Source organism: Dermacentor andersoni, chromosome 5 (genome assembly GCF_023375885.2).
Source record: "Dermacentor andersoni chromosome 5, qqDerAnde1_hic_scaffold, whole genome shotgun sequence".
NCBI lineage: Eukaryota > Metazoa > Arthropoda > Arachnida > Ixodida > Ixodidae > Dermacentor > Dermacentor andersoni.
In genome coordinates, this window is record NC_092818.1 from 4356264 (window position 1) to 4374425 (window position 18162).

Genomic DNA, 18162 nt, shown 5'->3' on the forward strand with positions numbered 1-18162 from the left:
ATGGATGGTGCAATGTCACTATATCCAGTTACGAATCAGCATGTGTTTCCTGGGTCCGAAAAACAACAAACAAACAAAGCAGACTGTTGCCTAATTCGTTTGTTCGGGAAAAAAAAAAAAAAACCATGGCTTGATGCTACAAGTTTTTTAGGTATCTGCTGCTCAATACCTGCTTTCTAGATTTACGCTAGATATTGGTGTACTTCTAGCACCTTAAAGGGCCCTTTGCCAGGTCTACCTCTTTCTGAGCTGACAAGTGCAGTGCATACAATGCATGCTAATGACCATGTTTTTAAAGTATTCCACCACTTCGCGCTGTGAAAACAGCTGAAATTTCAAACAGCACATTGTGTGCCCTCGAGGGCGCTCGACTCTCAGCCAGAAAGTTGAGGTCGGACACACAAGTGCATCTACATAATTCACAGGGCTGTAAGGTTACTCACAGTGACATGCGACTTTGAGAATTATTTGTTAGTTCTGTTGTTCGTTTGTTTAATCTGTTGCCTCAATAGCTTAATTAAAGCTTAGAGAAATAATAAAACATGCAAACTGAATGTCTGCATGTCTTTGTTTTACTTTGTACGTTAGCAAGAGATGTGTATTTCCGTTTCGTCTGCTTGTTCCCACGTCATGCAGAGAACAAAACTATGTAATTTTCTACCATGTTTCAATGCGCGATCATTCTCTTGGGTCCCCTCATGTCTACCTTAGCGTTCGTGTGGCATTATACCACTAGTCTGGTTCCAGCAGTACAATGACACAGCGTATCGCAGTAAGGATCCATGAGCCGGGCTAAGCTCTCCAAATGCGCACACACTGATGGATCCATTTCGCAGAGGCAGCTGGACAACAACTTAGGTGTTCTCATGAAAGCTCGCAAGATCGTGCATTGGTCGAAACGAAACAAGCGCAACAGCTCGCTATTTTTTGTTGTCTATTGGCATTGTTGCACTGCTGTATTTTTGCATCGGCTTCAGCGTGCCCAGTAGCAACTCGGCACCCGCATACAATGTTGGCCATGAAAGCAGACATCCATTAGACTGAAGTAAGTGCGGCTCCCCCCTGAACTATGTTGTATGAGTTAATTAACAAAGAGGAAATCAGACATCCACCCGTTCGTAGCAATTGCTACAAAGGAAACCCATACGGGTTCCTCGAAAGAAAAGCGTCACAGTTGAAGAAAAATTCATCGTAGTCTGGGACTCGCACCCAGGACCACCGCCTTTCCGGGGCAGCTGCTCTACCATCTGAGGTAACCAGGCGGCTAGCAGATGGCAGGACGAAGTCGAATTTGTCAACATCTCAAAGCAAAGGCAAGAGTTTGACGTAATTCAGAACTATTACATACATTATATGAGGCATGGCTTTACTGTATTACTGTCCTAAATATACAGCTTGTGCAAACTAGCCTGAGCCCAAAGACAACTAGGAAATCAAGAGCCCTGCAAGCAGCTGTGGGAAAAACAAAGTGCAAATCTAGTTGTGAGAGCTGTTTCGCAAAACCATCAAGTCAATTTTAGAGCACATGATAACCTTGTTCACTATGGTAGTGTGGCTTCCGTGTGAGAAAGGGGCATCCTATTCTTTGCTGTATGTGTGTGTGAGTGTGTTTTTCTTGCACTCTGAAGCTGTTACCAAGATGCATTACCAACCAGCTTAGCTACAAGATCTTCTAGAAAAACTTCTTTTCCTGTGTCATTGTATCCCTTGTATGCAGTGCTTTTATCAGTGCAGAGGAAAACACTGCGAGGAATGAAGAGCATAATTGGCCACACAAGCTGATCGTTGCTGCAGTAACGTTGCAAGCAGTGTCGGCATGATGACACCCCTTGCCTTGTGGGCGGATGCCCTTAATTTTCTTCTCTCTGGTTTTATGCCTTCAGAGTATGGCAGCTATTGCTTCTGTATGTCATTGAGCTGGCCATGCGCTTTGTGAGCTGGTTCATACCAGCGCGATGACAGTTTCGTGTGCATGTGAAAGAAGCTGCGCACCGTGAAGCTGAGGGAGATTTTCAGGCCATTGTCGTCAAGGGTGAGGGTTGGATCCATTGTGCACAGCTGGATACACAATCTGTAGCTTGCAATCGTGCGAACAAGCTACAGATACTAAAAGCACAATTTCTAACGAGCTGCAAAGAGGTTTATTTGCAACTGGTGTGGCACCCACCTGACTTCATGTTGTGGGGATGAGCGACTCTCACGCGTCCCCTGATATCTTGTTTTCCCGCATAGCTCCCGCCTCCTGCGATGCGGCTTCGCCGCATGGCCTGGGGCGCGCGGCGGTCGGTGTGGTTGAAGCGCAGTACGAGAGATGGTGCGAGTGTTGCGCTGCTAACGCCTCCTACCGGCGGGGTTACTTGGGCGCGAAAAGGAGAAAGCTCTTCCTCTTGGGTTGCGGGTCGGCGAATGCCACGAACGTCCAGCGTATGCACCGATACATGCTTCTGCGAGACCGTCTCGCGTGGCCTCTTTCAAACGCGCCACCGTTCGCGTGACCATAAGTTTTTCTAGTATGGCAGCTATTGCTTCTGTATGTCATTGAGCTGGCCATGCGCTTTGTGAGCTGGTTCATACCAGCGCGATGACAGTTTCGTGTGCATGTGAAAGAAGCTGCGCACCGTGAAGCTGAGGGAGATTTTCAGGCCATTGTCGTCAAGGGTGAGGGTTGGATCCATTGTGCACAGCTGGATACACAATCTGTAGCTTGCAATCGTGCGAACAAGCTACAGATACTAAAAGCACAATTTCTAACGAGCTGCAAAGAGGTTTATTTGCAACTGGTGTGGCACCCACCTGACTTCATGTTGTGGGGATGAGCGACTCTCACGCGTCCCCTGATATCTTGTTTTCCCGCATAGCTCCCGCCTCCTGCGATGCGGCTTCGCCGCATGGCCTGGGGCGCGCGGCGGTCGGTGTGGTTGAAGCGCAGTACGAGAGATGGTGCGAGTGTTGCGCTGCTAACGCCTCCTACCGGCGGGGTTACTTGGGCGCGAAAAGGAGAAAGCTCTTCCTCTTGGGTTGCGGGTCGGCGAATGCCACGAACGTCCAGCGTATGCACCGATACATGCTTCTGCGAGACCGTCTCGCGTGGCCTCTTTCAAACGCGCCACCGTTCGCGTGACCATACGCGCGAACGACCAGGCGTTGGGATCCAGCATGGGGCAAACATAATCGCTTGCTATCTGGTCGCGGTGAGTCGGACTTCCTAGGTTTGTCGCACGCCCATCCGCATGTTTTGTGGATAGCAGCTCGGCTAGCAGGCATTGATCTGTGAAAGGTGCAATAAATGCCCCTGTGATTGCTTACACTACTGTGTTGTCGTTCCTTTATCCCAAGAGCACGGGGGCGAGAATCCCACATTTGGCACCCAACGTAGGGCCTCTTGTGAACCGCGTAGGGCTAGCATGAATTTTGATCGCTAACGTCGGCGGCGTGCTTTTTTGAGCGAGGCGATGGTGGCTGTAGTGTGTTTGAACTTGTCAACATGCTAAGCCTTCTCGCAAATGATTTTTTTTAATGACATTCGTCAGTAGAAGAGCCACGTGGTCTGCATCGTGGGAGCGGCTCGCTTAGCACCCGCGGAGCATTGGCATGCCTGAAGCAAGTGAGTACGGAAGCCTCGTGGGTGGTCCAAATCTCTTATGTAAATAGCTTCTTCTATCTCTGGCTCTGATGAAGTCGCGGCTCCGGGAGCCGGGTGGCCCCGGACCACGGGTGCCACTACGGGTTGACTGGTATTGAGGCCTGGCACCAGGCGCTCCGACACCGTCTGGGACGGTGGGCGCCGTCAAGTCAGATGCTGTGTGCACCGAACGGGGTACGACCACCTAACAGAGTTGACGTGTCCTCGCGGCTGCCTATTTTGCGCTCAGTTTGGGTGTTTTTGGATGCTGGTTGTTGTCAGGGTAGCGACGCTTTAGGCCTAAGGCTTTATGAAGCTGCCTGTTGCATGTGGAGGGGCACAACCTGGTGGACCGTGGCGTTGAGGTGTTACACTTTGCTTCCCTCATTCTAGTTAGCCTCGCATGAATCGAAATTACTCGTTCGACTCAAGGAAGCGAGCTTCGTTCACGTGAACTTAGCATCTGAGTAGCCACCCGATCTTTTGCTAGCCGAGTTGAACATAGTACCACGTGGGTGATGCGCATGCAAAATTCCTCTCCTTGCACTACTTTAGTGTTTGCCGAGTGCGTTGAGTGTACGCAGCGTGATTGGAGTCACCCCTGGTTTACTGTCACCTGCACATCGTCTGCGCTGCTGCCCCGGACTACAATCGAGCCACCCCGGGCAATGGTGATGTGGTGGCCAGTTCGGCACAGCGACTTCGGCCGCCGCCTGTATCCTGCTCGCAACCCTCAGCAGTGGAAAAAAGAGCCGGCGTTCACCGGCAGCTACTACAGCTCCCGCCAGCAGGGCGCAAGCGCCGCTTGCTCGTGCCGACTACTGCGTCGCCGTTTCCGGAGTCCTGGCCTGGAATCGTGTCATTGAGTCTGCATAGCTGCTGCTGTGACCAGCGGACGCTAGCGATGTACCTAACGACAATGTCGGCTCACATGTTATGGACAGCGTGTGGACATTTTCTCGGCGCGGCCACTGATGCTTGTACTGCCTTGTTCATGAAGCACGCGTTGATGTTAGACCATAGTGCAATACTGCGCTACTTAGCTCGTAGCGCAGTACGTAGGCTATCTCTCGTAGCCCAGTACGAGAGATGGTGCGAGTGTTGCGCTGCTAACGCTGCCTACCGGCAGGCCAGCGGGGTTACTTGGGCTCGAAAAGGAGAAAGCTCTTCCTCTTGGGTTGCGGGTCGGCGAGCACCGCGGACGTCCCGCGCATGCTCCAATACATGCTTCTGCGAGACCGTTTCGTGTGGCCTCCTTCGAATGCGCCACTGTTCGCGTGACCGTATGTGCGAACGATCAGGCATTGAGATCCAGCATGGGGCGAACATATTCGCTCACTATCCGGTCGCGGTGAGCCGGACTTCCTAGATTTGTCGCACACCCATCGGCATGTTTTGTGGACAGCAGCTCGGCTAGCAGGCATTGATCTATGAAAGGTGCAATAAATGCCCTTGTGATTGTTTGCACTACTGTGTTGTTCCTTTGTCGCAAGAGCACGGGGGTGAGAATCCCACAATGTTTGCATTCTGGCACAGCTTATGAACGACGTAATGCATAAACAAATGTTGGATTAGGTGAAAGTTGTGACCTGTGCACTGCATAAACATAAACGTTGCATGACACTATTGTACATTGCATAGGATGAACCTAAAGAAAATGGTTCGCATTGCATTTAGTTGTGTACAAGGCAGTACCTTGTAGGTACTTGTTCATTTCGGATAACCTGGTAACCTCGTTGAATTTTGTAATATGTTTTGTTAAACTGAGAAGCAATGTTGTTGAGCCTACCTTGCTACACTGATGAAGTGAAGAGCACAGTATGTGACGAGCATGTGACGCCCCCTCGGGCATAATCCTTATGAATAATCTTCGTTAGCCTGCCGGGCTCGGTGGACAACATTGATCACCACACCGAATAAACACCAACGAGCGCAGCTGTCAGTCATCATTCACCATCGCCATGCTGCGCCCATGCTCTGATGGTCATAGCCATCTAAGATAGGCAGTAGCAAGCTCCTGCCTTGCACTGGTCAGAGAGAGTTTTGTGCCACTTTTGGTTCAAGTGAAAGTTGCCAGCTTTATGTACGATAACCTTGCCTTTACTCTTTCTGGCACTGCCACTGTTGCTTCATTCCATCGGAGATTGAACAACACAGATGTTTAAACTTAGTAAAATAACAGTTTAGCAGAGTAAAATAACAGTTTATGCACACAGCTATTTACTAAAATAAAGTTACGTACAAATGACAAGGTGAACACTTGATCTGGTGCATTTGACCGAGCCAGGGATTCAGAGAACACTGGAGTGCCATTCTGGACATCAGTGAAGTCTGCCATATTGTCACATCTAATCAGTCCTGATTGGTCCCAAGGGCTGCTACGGCCTCTGATTGGCTCAAAATGGTGCCATTAGAGTATGGCAGAATTCACCGATCTCCTGAATAGCACCCCTGCACTTGCATTAAATATGATAGTGAGGGTTCGGAACATGGAGGAAAGAAACAATATAGGAGAGGCCTTGACATCACGTTTTTGAAGCCAGAAATGCAGCCATGTTGGTGTGCCATCTGCCTTTCTGCCTACAATCAGCTCGCCTGTGCAGATAGGCGCGAGCTTTGAACTTGCATTGCTACGAGGTGCCAGATGTGTGTGCTGCCGATCGGAATAAAGCCTGCGAATTTTCTGTAACAGTTTTAGTGAAGCAGATGCACTCCTGTGCTTTTCCGTTGCACGTTGAAGATGACGACGAAGACCCACACCGTGATTACTTGAGTGTTCCTATTGCTGGCTGACACTCACACTCATAGACCTTCAACACAACCTTCAAGCTTCAACCAGCATGCTTCAGCAACCAGCAAGCTTCAACCACCATGCTCCAAAGTCAGCTTGTCTTGTGAACAGAATGTGCTGCGAGAAAAACATGGGCTAGAAAATATTTGTCTCGCTCTTCAGAGGCCTAAAGCAGTGGCGAGAGCTTCAGGAGCTCAGTTGCTATGGCAACATTGACGTTTGAGTTACCAATCCCAGTGCTCCTTTGTGAAAAACAGCACATGACTTCCACCACACTTTCCCCAAAACATCTGTGCTGGCCAGGACCTCTCCTACGCTTTCCTTCCTCCATGGTTTCGAAGCTGTTTTAAAACCTCGATGGCTCCTCCCAAACAGTGGCACAATAAATCACAGCACACCAGTGATATAATTGGTTGATGCACGTCTGTTTCTCTATCCACATGGCATAGAACATTGCCGAGAAAAAAAGGAAAAGAAAGAGGAACAGTCTGTGCTTAAAGTTGTGCCATTCACGCCATGTTGTTCCCAGAACCTTCCAAGGCAAATTAGCTTGTTGATAAGGAACCACCCCCAAAGCCATATTGTTCCCTAAATATCCACAGGCAAAGTGACAGCAGGCCCTCAGTGATGGCCAGTTCTCCAAGTATGGGAACACATTATGGTAAATGCATTTATCTTACCTGTTTTCCATCCTGTGGTCTCATGTCAACGTCCTTAACACAAAGTTTTCTATTACATTTTTTTCGTGTGACCTATCTAGTTGCTCAGTGCAAAAAAAATTATGCAATGGAGATTCAATGCACATGGTGGTGAAGTGAAGCTTTTATGAAGCAGGCTAATTAAATGCTATAAAACTAACATCGGTGCATTCAGCTTCCTCTATTGACATTCTATGCAATGTGTAATTTTATGCATTGTTTATATTCGTGTGCAACACATCAGAACTTTACTGTCATGCAATGTTTATGTTTGCGAACTGCAAAATTCATAAGCTATGCCAAAAGGCAAACAGCAGTTCACGTAAATGCTCCGCGAGGACGAAGGTGAGGGAAGGATGGTGAGCAGAGGTGCACATTAAATACGATGTGAAAGACAGTGGTAAGGTTAACTATTATTGGCTTGTTTCATTCCTGCCTCTGGCCAAATGGCAACTAGTGTGCACAGGCTATGCAATGTGCTGTTTGTTCCAATCATCTCAGAAAGCTATTTGGTGTTGGCACCAGAGAAGTATGCGTGTAGTTGTGTCCTAATGGTTAGAGCATCAAGCTGTTGAACAGAGATACCACCTGAGATATCAGATGATATGAAGCTGCATCAGAGATATCATTCTTTTATTTTCTCCATGGGAAGCAAAACAGCAGCTGCAGCAGCCGGTAAAGTCCAGGAGGGTTCATTAAGAAAGCTTCGTTTGAGAAACTTTTTCTCGCAGGTTTAGCAAAAATCTTTTTATGGGTCACTAACAGGTAGAAATGTACAATAAAACATTGAAAGAATTTTACTGTAAATGTGTGCCATGGCAAGTAGTTATTTGTTTCACTGTTATATGTAACCAGGGTAATAAGGGAGCTGCAGCTTATGGCAACATCATGCGCGAAACAGGGTTCAAGCACTAAGAGTAATTGTTCAGTGAAAACTTTCTCTCCACACACTTGTTAACAATAAAATTTACATTTAAAAACATCATAATCTAGAATCTCATTAGTGTACCATGAGCTTGGGGAGTAGCTGAGGAAATAAATAATGGTAATGAAAAACAGAGGCTGACCCTGCAACCAGTCATGCCCGGGAGGCTGGAGCACTTGTAAGTGAATGTGGAGAGCCAGTGTGGGTTTTATGTGTGCGCAGGTGAAGCAGTTCTTTGGCCAAGTGGAGTTGCAGTCTGGCCGGCTGGCCCTGGACCAGGCTCTGGAGCGCATCCGCTCAAACATCTTCTGGTTTGAGCACGTGGAGCCACAGCTACGACAGTGGCTGCTGCCAAACACCTAGACACTTGCAGCCAGAGCACTACTTGCATGTCACGAGGGCCATCATCTCTAGGACCATCTCTGCTGTGTGTGCTCTGAAAGAAGTTTTGCACATATCTTGTCCTCATACAGTAATTGTAATTCAATGTCTTGCTTGCCTCTCCTTTGTTGAAAACTATACGCTCGCTACTTTCCAGTCAAGAATGCTATGTTTACGCTGATGCTGTTTGTGACTTGGAAGTACTGAGCGTTAAAAAACGAAAGGCACACAAGATAGTCAATTATTTTTGGTGACACGAAGATAAACCTCAAAGTGTGCTAACTTTGCTTGGAGTGTACTTGAAAGCCACATGCCAAACTGCAAGTGCGCAGGTATTTGCCGTATTTCTGCGACGTGTAATCGCAGGATGCTGTCCTATTAGCGGCGAGAACTTGGAGTGGCGCCCTCTTGCGAGTGATGTCACGGCCAGGAGGCGGCTCGCTCGGCTGCCGTGCGCCTCTTCGTGCATGCTTCGGTTATGGGTGGCTCGAGCCGTACGTATTGAAGGATATGTTGGCTTCTTTCTGCTGTCATGCCTGCACCACAGTTCCTTCTTCAAAAGCGCATGAGTCGAGAAAATTCGTGGCTTGGATATCGCAAGCTATGTAGTGTTGAAGGGGTCTACTGGTTTTACAATGCACCATGTCTGTCCATAAATTTTGCATAAAAAGAATGTCTGCAAATTCAACAAGTGAAGTTGTGTACGATGCTTCACTAAGCACTTACCATTCCCTTAGCACTTAGCTATGAGAGACATTGCATTGTACATGGAAAAAAAATCTTGATCATCGTCATCATCATCAGCCTATTCATGTCCACTGCAGGACGAAGGCGTCTCCCTGCGATCTCCAATTACCCCTGTTCTGCGCCAACCGATTCCAAATAGCACCCGCAAATTTCCTAATTTCGTCACTCCATCTAGTCTTCTGCTGTCCTCTACTGCGCTTCGCTTCGCTTGGTACCTATTCTGTTACCCTAATGGTCCAATGGTTATCTAGTCTGCGCATTACATGACCTGCCCAGTGCCATTTCTTTCTCTTAATGTCTATTAGAATATTGTCTATGGCCGTTTGCTCTCTGATCCAAACTGCTCTCTTTCTGTCTCTTAAAGTTATGCCTAGCATTCTTCGTTCCATCACTCTTTGTGTGGTCCTTAACTTGTTCTCAAGCTTCTTTGTCAGCCTCCAAGTCTCTGCACCGTATGTCAGCACCGGTAAAATGCACTGATTGTATACTTTCCTTTTCAATGATAACAGTAAGCTCCCATTCAGGAACTCACCATGTCTGCTGTATGCAACCCAACCCATTTTCATTCTTCTGTGAATTTCCTTCTCCTGGTTCCCTGTGATTAGTTGAGCTAGGTAAACGTACTCCTCCACAGACTCTAGAAGCTGACTTGCGATCTTGAACTCTTACTCCCTTGCCTATCTATCTATTATCTTTGTCTTCTGCATATTAATCTTCAGTCGAACTCTTACACTCTCCCTGTTAAGGTCCTAAATCATTTGTTGTAACTCGTCTGCATTGTTGCTGAATAGAACAATGTCATCAGCAAACCGAAGGTTGTTGAGGTATTCGCCGTCAATCTTTACTCCTAAGCCTTCCCAATTTAATAGCTTGAATATTTCTTCTAAGCACGCAGTGAATAGCATTGGAGAGATTGTGTCTCCTTGTCTGACCCCTTTCCTTATAGGTATGTTTCTACTTGTGTAGAATTAAGGTGGCTGTGGAATCACTGTAGATATTTTCTAGGGTATTTACATAAGCGGTCTGTACTCCTTGATTACGCAATGCCTCTATGACTGCTGGTATCTCTACTGAATCAAATGCTTTTTCGTTATCTAAGAAAGCCATTAGAGAGGTTTATTGTACTCTGCGGGTTTCTCAATAACCTGGTTAATGACATGGATGTGATCCATTGTAGAGTAACCTTTCCTGAAGCCAGCCTGCTCCCTTGGTTGACTAAATTTCAGTGTTGTCCTTATTCTATTGGAGGTTATTTTGGTAAATATTTTATATAATACTGGGAGTAAGCTAATGGGCCTATAACTTTTTAGTTCTTTAACGTCGCCCTTTCTGTAGATTAGTATAATGTTTGCATTCTTCCAGTTTTCTGGGACCCTTGCAGTCGATAGACACTTCGTATAAAGAGCCGCCAGTTTTCCTAGCATTATGTCTCCTCCATCTTTGATTAAATCGACTGTTATTCCATCCTCTCCTGCCGCTCTTCCTTGTTTCATGCCTTGCAAGGCCTTTCTGACTTCATCTCTAGTTATAGGAGGAGTTTCTGTATACTGTTCATTACTGTTTTGAATAGAGCGCTCCTGAGGCACTAGAAAGGCACTGCCAAGCAAAGCTGTCATCATGATTCTTATTACTCTAGTGAGTTGTTCTAATCAACTATGGCCACTTTATTAATGTGTAAAAAAAAGTTAGGCACGCACTTCATAGGAAAAAGTTTGCTGCTACTTTCACCGCTCTCTGAAACAGGCCCCCGTAAAACAAATTGCTCATGGCTGCTAACACGATGGGGCATCATGTAGAGTATTTACATAGTTAATTCACAAATACCATAGTAGCAATCACCTGAAAGAAAAGTTTTGTGGTTAAGATTGAGAGCCAATCAATTGCAAACGATGAAATGTCTTCTGAGTGTAGTGCTTTCTTCTTTGTTGAGCTTTGGGTAAGGTGGTGGGTACACCCTGCGTTCCAGCCTGTGATGTTGAAGGATCCCTGAGTACGGTCTCTGCCTCCGCTGGCGCAGACCGGGCGTCTCGAGAGTAGGAAGGGTTGGCCCGGCAGGTGTGGCCTCGGGCCGCGGCGTGTGCCGCTTCGTTCCCCTCCAGCCCCTCGTGCCCAGGAACCCATGTCACGCAGGTGTAGGGGATCAGAGTACTGCGGTGTTTTAATAGCTTCAGTGCTTCTGTCGACACGCGACCCTTAGCGTAGTTCCCGACGGCTGCTTGAGAATCGGAGAAGATCACAGCTGCGTCCATTCACGTGGTTGTTGCTAGGGTGATCGCCGTCTCTTCTGCAATCTCGGGGTTTTGTGCACGGACTGTGGCAGACGCTAGCTCTCTGCCCTGAGAATCTACGACGCTCAGGGCGTAAGCGTTTCTTTGCGGGTATTTGGCTGCGTGTAGTCGAGCGTATACGAAACCTTTCTGCCGCCTGCATCATTGCCCAGGGTAATTTAAACAAGTTTTTTTTTTTTTCTGAAAATGAAATAGAACTGGACAAGTAGCATATTTTATTTCTCTGATAATGCTATACAAGAACTTTCTTACAAGGATGCCTTTTTTTTTTTCAACGAGTGGTTGAGTACTATAGTGACACAGAATTTAACTGAGGAGAGCTCTCGTCATCGCACAAGTACTTGAATGTCCTGGGGGAGTCTCTAATAATGTCCTGCATTTACCTCAATTTCTCAATTATTAATTAAGGCTCTGTTCGTGATAATATTGACGCCATTAGAGATTCTCGAGCACTGATCTGTCACAGTAGCTTGACTTAATGTTTGCCTTTAGTGTCCCTGTAAAGAAGCAAGTGGTGCTGGTAGGATCTAAACTGCAGTGTTAAAGGGAAGCTGAAGAGTCTGTCGAATTCAATAAGACGCTCATATACGGATGTGGGAACCTTATAAACCATGTAGGTAAAATTTGGGGTTTTTTTTTTCAATTAGGAGCGACGTAATCATCGGTTGAAATTGCGCTGTAGCTCCGCCCCCCGTCAAATGCCGCGCGCTGCTGCTGACGCTGACGATGCGAGCGGAGACCGGAAACCGCGGTGTTGTGACGCTAACTCTAGTGTTTCGTTCTTTCGCAGCGTCCGCGACCGTGCCTGACCGCGCTTGTTTCTGCGTGTGTGCCATCGTAATCTGCTTCGATCGACCCTGCATTCGTTTGTTGGTGCGTCTGCGTGTATGCAGAGTGGTAGTCAACGTGCGTGGTAGTCAACGTGCGTGGAAGTCAACGTACGTGGTAGTCAACAGATGAAAGTTACTACACGTACTGCATGAACCGGGAAGCTTTTCACACGTTTAAACCGTCTTTGTAGATTGCCCACAGCTTTGGACAGCGCACAAATGCTGACGATCGCATCCCCGCTTACGTTCCACGAGGAGGCATGCAGGAACACAACACTACAGTTGTTTGACCGGAAACGAGCTCACTAGATCGGCAAAAGATCGGCGAGATCACTAGATCGCTTTGCAAAAAACATACTCACCAAAGAGCATTTCCAACACGAGGAGTTCCCAAGACTTTGCTTTCGTTCGCGTCGACAGCACTGCTCGCACCAGCATCGTTTGCTTCTTCGAGAGGCCGGCTCTTCGCAATCGGCTCGTACATGTAGGGAGTACTCAGAAAAACGCAGTCTCTCTAAATTTTCCATTACCGTCTCAGAAAAACAGCACCAAACTACCTGGCACCGCGCTTCATGTGTAGCGGCAGCGGTCGGTTACTAGAGTTGACGTCACGAGGCGCCCGACCAATCACAGGCGGAAATGAGACGCGCGAGCTGGGCGTGTCCGCTGCTGCACTTTTCGTCGAAATAAAATATATTTGCGCTTTCTTTCGCTCAATTTCGATACGATATTCGAATTCGGTGGGTTGAAAACCATTATGTACAGATGTTCACTCATTTTTTCTGGAAAACCTTTCAGCTTCCCTTTAAGTCCTCGTATTACTGCAGAGCGTTTCTGTGCAGAAATGCAAAAATTCGATATTGTACCATGAACCACTCGTCATGAGCAAAACTGTTTTAGCGGATTAAAATGAAGGTAACTGTTGTAGTAGTAATATATAGCCAGCGTTTGTGACAGTTGTTGCACCGTAGCAGGTATGGTATCATAACTGGATTCTCATATGCTAAATTTTTGCGGTTATCGATCCGCTCATGAAAAACCCGCAATAGGCGGGTCTGCGCTCCTTCGGCTGGCACTGTGGCGTTGCCTTTGAGAACTGTATTGTCATCTAAGAAATAAGCTCCTTCAATAAATTTTTGCGAACGAAGATGTCGTAAAAATATATTTGAGACGACCGCCATAAGTATACAAGCCGAGGGACAGAAAGCGAACAAATGAAAACGCTGCAAAAGGCACCCAGACACCACCCGAACTGCAGCAGACGACAGGCTCGGGTCCGTGCCCTGACGTTATGCGAGTGGCGCTCGCAGTGCCTTTGTAGTTCGTTCTCTGGGCTAATAGGATCTGGTCAGTTTCCTGTGTTTGTGCTACACAGGAAATGCCAAAATTCTTTGTTGTTGTACACCAATATGTTGTCTTACAGTACTTCAGCATTTTGCAGTGGTTAGCACAAAAAGAAGAGCAACCTAGCCATACAATATTTCTGAACATGTTACTTCAGAGCTAACAATTCGCGTTGCAGTCTTAGACAATGTGAAATATTCTGCAGTTGCACATTCTTAAAGGTTGCATTAGAAGTTAAAAGCATGAAAACTGTACATGAAACCAAGTTGGAACATGATTTTCAACTTAACTTCCTTATGGATAAAAATAGTTATGTGATTGGCATTCATTGGACGCTTCACAAACTTTCTGGTATCTGCGCAGGTATCTAAATGTTCTTATTTCATGTTGACTTTGGTCACTTATGTGCCGCTCTTCAATGACACAAAAACAAAAAAAAGTATCTGGTGCTGGGTGGAATCAAAACCATGCCACACACACGCACACACACGCACACTCTCTCTCTTGCCTGAATATGTAGATGCAGTGGGCCATGTGTGGATTTGGTGGCACCGTTGCTAGATGACGCAGTGTGTCTATTTGAGCATTGCTTCATTGCCAATGGCATTAACATCGACACTCATGGTAAGATGGGTTCAGCCAGAATTCTTTTTTAAATGCAAGAAGTGTTGCAAGAATGCTAAAAAATGTTTTCATGGCATTAACTGCCTTGAGGTTTTAAGGAAGAACTGAATGCAGGTATATAATGATCTCCACTATATCACCAGTTGCTTTTTTTTTTTTCAACTTTGAAAACAATAATGGCATCTTGTAGTACATTTGGTATTGCAGAAATCATTGTGTGTGTGGTAACTGTATGTATCACAGGATTGTGTTATGTTAGCTAGTTCGTGAATGATATTAACTTAGCTAGCCACTGTAAAGATTGTGGCTGTGTGCCAGACTTTTGGTGTTGTGTCATAACAAGGTATAAGGAGCAAAAATAATGTGATATATGGGAACCGCATGCAATTTTCAAAAGGGGCAATGAATGTGTAAGCATGCCATCGCTGAACCTGCACGAACAGTTGTTTCTTTCACCTTCAAGTCAATAGTGGTCATATGCTTATATGTGTATCTTTCGTTGTTTCCCTTTCCTGCTATGTGTGTGATTTACTCTGTACATATGGAGTTGGCAAAAAAATAAAGGCAATGGTCAGCACTTCGTATTGTCATTATGTGTCCCACTTTGCAGTGCACAGCACATATGCGCACTGTGCACCACATTTGCATGTTCATAGTTCCTGATATTGACCAGTAGATTGGCCCACACTATCTTCAAAACACAGCATGCAAGGGCACATGCAAGTTGGTCATGTTACTTGCTTGCTGCCTGCCAAGTTAGCAGGAATAAACATTCCTCTTTCAGTACTCAATGTGGTCTTGTTACCAGCTCCCAACACAACACTTTTTGATGGCAAGGATTATTATAGGAAATCTGAAGCATCGATAAAATTGGCACTGCAGTGTAAAAAGCTAGCTGCTTTGGTAATTGTGCAGTACAGGTATCCTGGAATTGGCATTGGGGCAGTCTGCACTTCATCGGCCACAACCAGCCTCTCGATGAATAAGACGAGAACTATGGTGGCCATACGAAAACACAGAAAAAAAACTGAGTGGCGCCATTTTCAAAGCCCGGTGGCACCACCTGCTGCTCCAACGGCTCCGAGCTACCAAGCGAGGCGACCGTAGGTAGACGCAGTGCTTGCGCTTTGACATTTCTTTGAAGTTCTCACGAAGGACGGGATGGTGAATTTTAGCCAACAAATTTAGTTCGTGAACTTCAGCTTCTTGGCAAGATTGTGCTGCAAATCGGAATGGCTGTGGCAAGCGCAACGTCCGCAGACGGAGCGGATCGTTCGGATAAGTCCGCGTTACCTTTGCGTGCGGAAACATTGGTTCTGCGGCTATAGGCGTCAGACTGCCCAGGCGGCGCTGCAGAAAAACCTGTCACCAGCGCCCCAGCCTCGGCACAAACTGAGTAGTGCAAAAAGAGCTGTCCACAAGCAATGGTGCATAGGCCACAATGGACCCTCCTCTTTCGGTTGTGTTGAGGCACGGTTTCCTAAAAATCAATGACCTGGAAAGCTTCTTCCACCCATCCACACTTCGGAAAGGGAGAAAGCTCAGCAGGACGAAGTACGTGTACAATATAAAAGAAGTCTCAGGTGTTTTTTCGGCGTGCTGAAACTCGCAAGTACGCATCAGGTTTGTTTATAGGCATATCATCATAAAAATCTAAGCATTTCAAATCGTTTCATATTGAAAATGTCCTGAACACAAGACTTAAGTATCTCCTACATTTTTATGCATTTTATTGTAATATCTTTTTGCAATTATTTACAGACAGTAAATCCTTCCAAAGCCTTTTTCAGGGCAGCAAACACAAAACGTTTTCCAAGGCAGCAGACATAGTGCGAACATACCAAAATAAGCTTCCTACAGTGCCTGCGCGCCCCGTCTTTCTATCGCAGGAGCTACAGCATCGCTCAGTACCTTTGAACTTTTCACAGACGCTTCAAGCAGCACATGCGCACAAATAAATGTAAATAAACACGACATTGTTTTTACACACGTGCGCATTACTTTGCAATTGCTCATGCAGTGCTCCTACAGCAACTTTATTGCTGACATTTGAAAGATGCAGTCGAGCAGGCTCGGCGCATTGTGAAACGTGCTTGTTGTATCGGTGCAGGACATACAAAATACTGAAACTAGAAATTAGCTTGCGATACAATGGTGCTCCGGAACAGGATTTTGAATTCATAAATGAACCAACATGTTTGGTTAAACTGAACAGCCAAATCTCTCGGTTCCACTTGTTGAGTCAAGCGCGGCGAACGTCTGTTAACAGATGGAAATATCGATGGCACATATGCAGGATGGTTCGCAATGTTGTTTTTTCTGTTGCCAACGAAGTGGTGGCTGCAGATTCTTGAGTGTTCGCTTGGTTGCCACGGTCCTCCGTCAGGGCTATGCAGCGCAAATACAGCAGGACAACGTTATCGCACTTTCTCATGCAAGCTGCTGTGTTGTGGGGAATGCAAGTAATTCGATTACCGAACACGTTGAACCAGCGCTCTCACCTTTCTCCCTTCATACGATCGCAAAGGAAATCAGTAAAACTGAACGTTGTTATTCAGTCCTTCACGTTTATCGCAATTTACAACACAACAGTAGCGTCGATTGCGGCATTTCTTCGTAGCGGGCGGCGCTATCGAAGTTGCCGTCGTTTCCTCCATCAGTCTGATGAGTGAGCCAGCTTTATGGCAGCCAGTTCGGCCACAAAACACCTATTCGACGGCGCGTCCGACTAGCGGATAAATTAATAGCTCTCTGTCTGGGTGTTAAATGTGCAAAACACTCGCAATAAGGACCAAAATCTAGTTAAATCGTTGTTTCGCAGTCGCTAGCTGCATAGGCAGCTTAGCAAGGGAGTCGGGCTTTGCACTACTCAATTATTGCCTATTCGCACCGGCAGGTGGCGCTACGCGTCTTGCAAAACTCCATAGTCTGACGTCTATACCATTTTGATTCGCACGTCTGACAATTAATACGTCATGAATTAGTAAAAGCGTTGCAGTACGCGGTATACTTTACATCCACGTTGTAGTGCCTGGAAAAATTTCGCGGCCCGCACCTTGAAAACAGGCGACATACCGTAGGTTCGAATAAGCGGAGCGTACGTGCACGGATGCCCAGATGTGTCAGTTTTTTGCCTCAGGACGGCGGAAGAATTAACTGCCATTAGTTCAACCGTGTCGGATCTTCTGCAATGTATGCATACTTTTTTAACAAACATCGCCGTTCTTGCTATCTGGCCAGCAGTTACGATAAGCAACACAAAGCAGTTTTCACACGTGAAGGTTTCGAATAGTTGCTGAAAGGTATTGCGAAATTCCGTGGCCACTAACGCCAGTGCTCGTAATTCAATCTGTTACTCATGAGTTCGATTGTCATGAGCGTCAGAACTTTGTAGCGGTGCGAACACTTTCGCGACATTTACATCTGAATCAGGTGCGGAGTTCTATGGCAAGAGCCGCTGTACGAAGCCCACCTCAGGCCTTTGTGTAATCGAGGCACGCAGACAGACACATACACATAGAGAGACACGCGCAGATGCACACATACAGAGACAGAAGGACATGCACGGCTGAATATGCCACAGCGGCACTGCTCTCGACGTACACCATGCTCGTCGCAAACGATGCTCTGCAATCTGCTTCGTTTTCGCGCTGGTTACTTGCACATCCATATATGACGCAGTGACGCTCCGATGATGTTCTCTACTTAGATGTTGCGGGCACAGACATATTTACGCATTGAACACCCCGTAACACACCCGCTACATGCACGCGAACGCGTCGCAATTGGCAGCCCAGGGAAGATGGCGGCCGGTCGCTGGGTTATGCGACGGTGTCGCATCGCATTTCTAGCGCATCACATTCATGTAAACAGCAGTAATGCGCTATGAAGGCGCATCACATTAATGCGCCA

The 18162-nt window shown here is 46.7% G+C and overlaps 1 protein-coding gene and 1 long non-coding RNA gene across 2 annotated transcripts in view; one reads left to right on the forward strand and one right to left on the reverse strand.

Moving 5' to 3' along the window:
* The window catches only part of LOC126529908 (endoplasmic reticulum aminopeptidase 2-like), a 123128-nt gene extending 108301 nt beyond the window's left edge, over nt 1-14827 (forward strand). The window contains exon 16 of the mRNA XM_050177359.2: nt 8259-14827. Coding sequence (XP_050033316.1) covers nt 8259-8399 — 141 coding nt within the window. The 3' untranslated portion in view covers nt 8400-14827. The remainder of the gene's footprint in view (nt 1-8258) is intronic.
* Nucleotides 14828-15863: 1036 nt separating this feature from the next.
* On the reverse strand, nt 15864-17117 carry LOC129384514 (uncharacterized). Its single transcript, XR_008612228.1, has 2 exons — nt 16752-17117; nt 15864-16638 (listed from the first exon to the last, which is right to left on the reverse strand). It is a non-coding gene; the product is annotated as an uncharacterized lncRNA (long non-coding RNA).
* Nucleotides 17118-18162: the final 1045 nt, after the last annotated feature.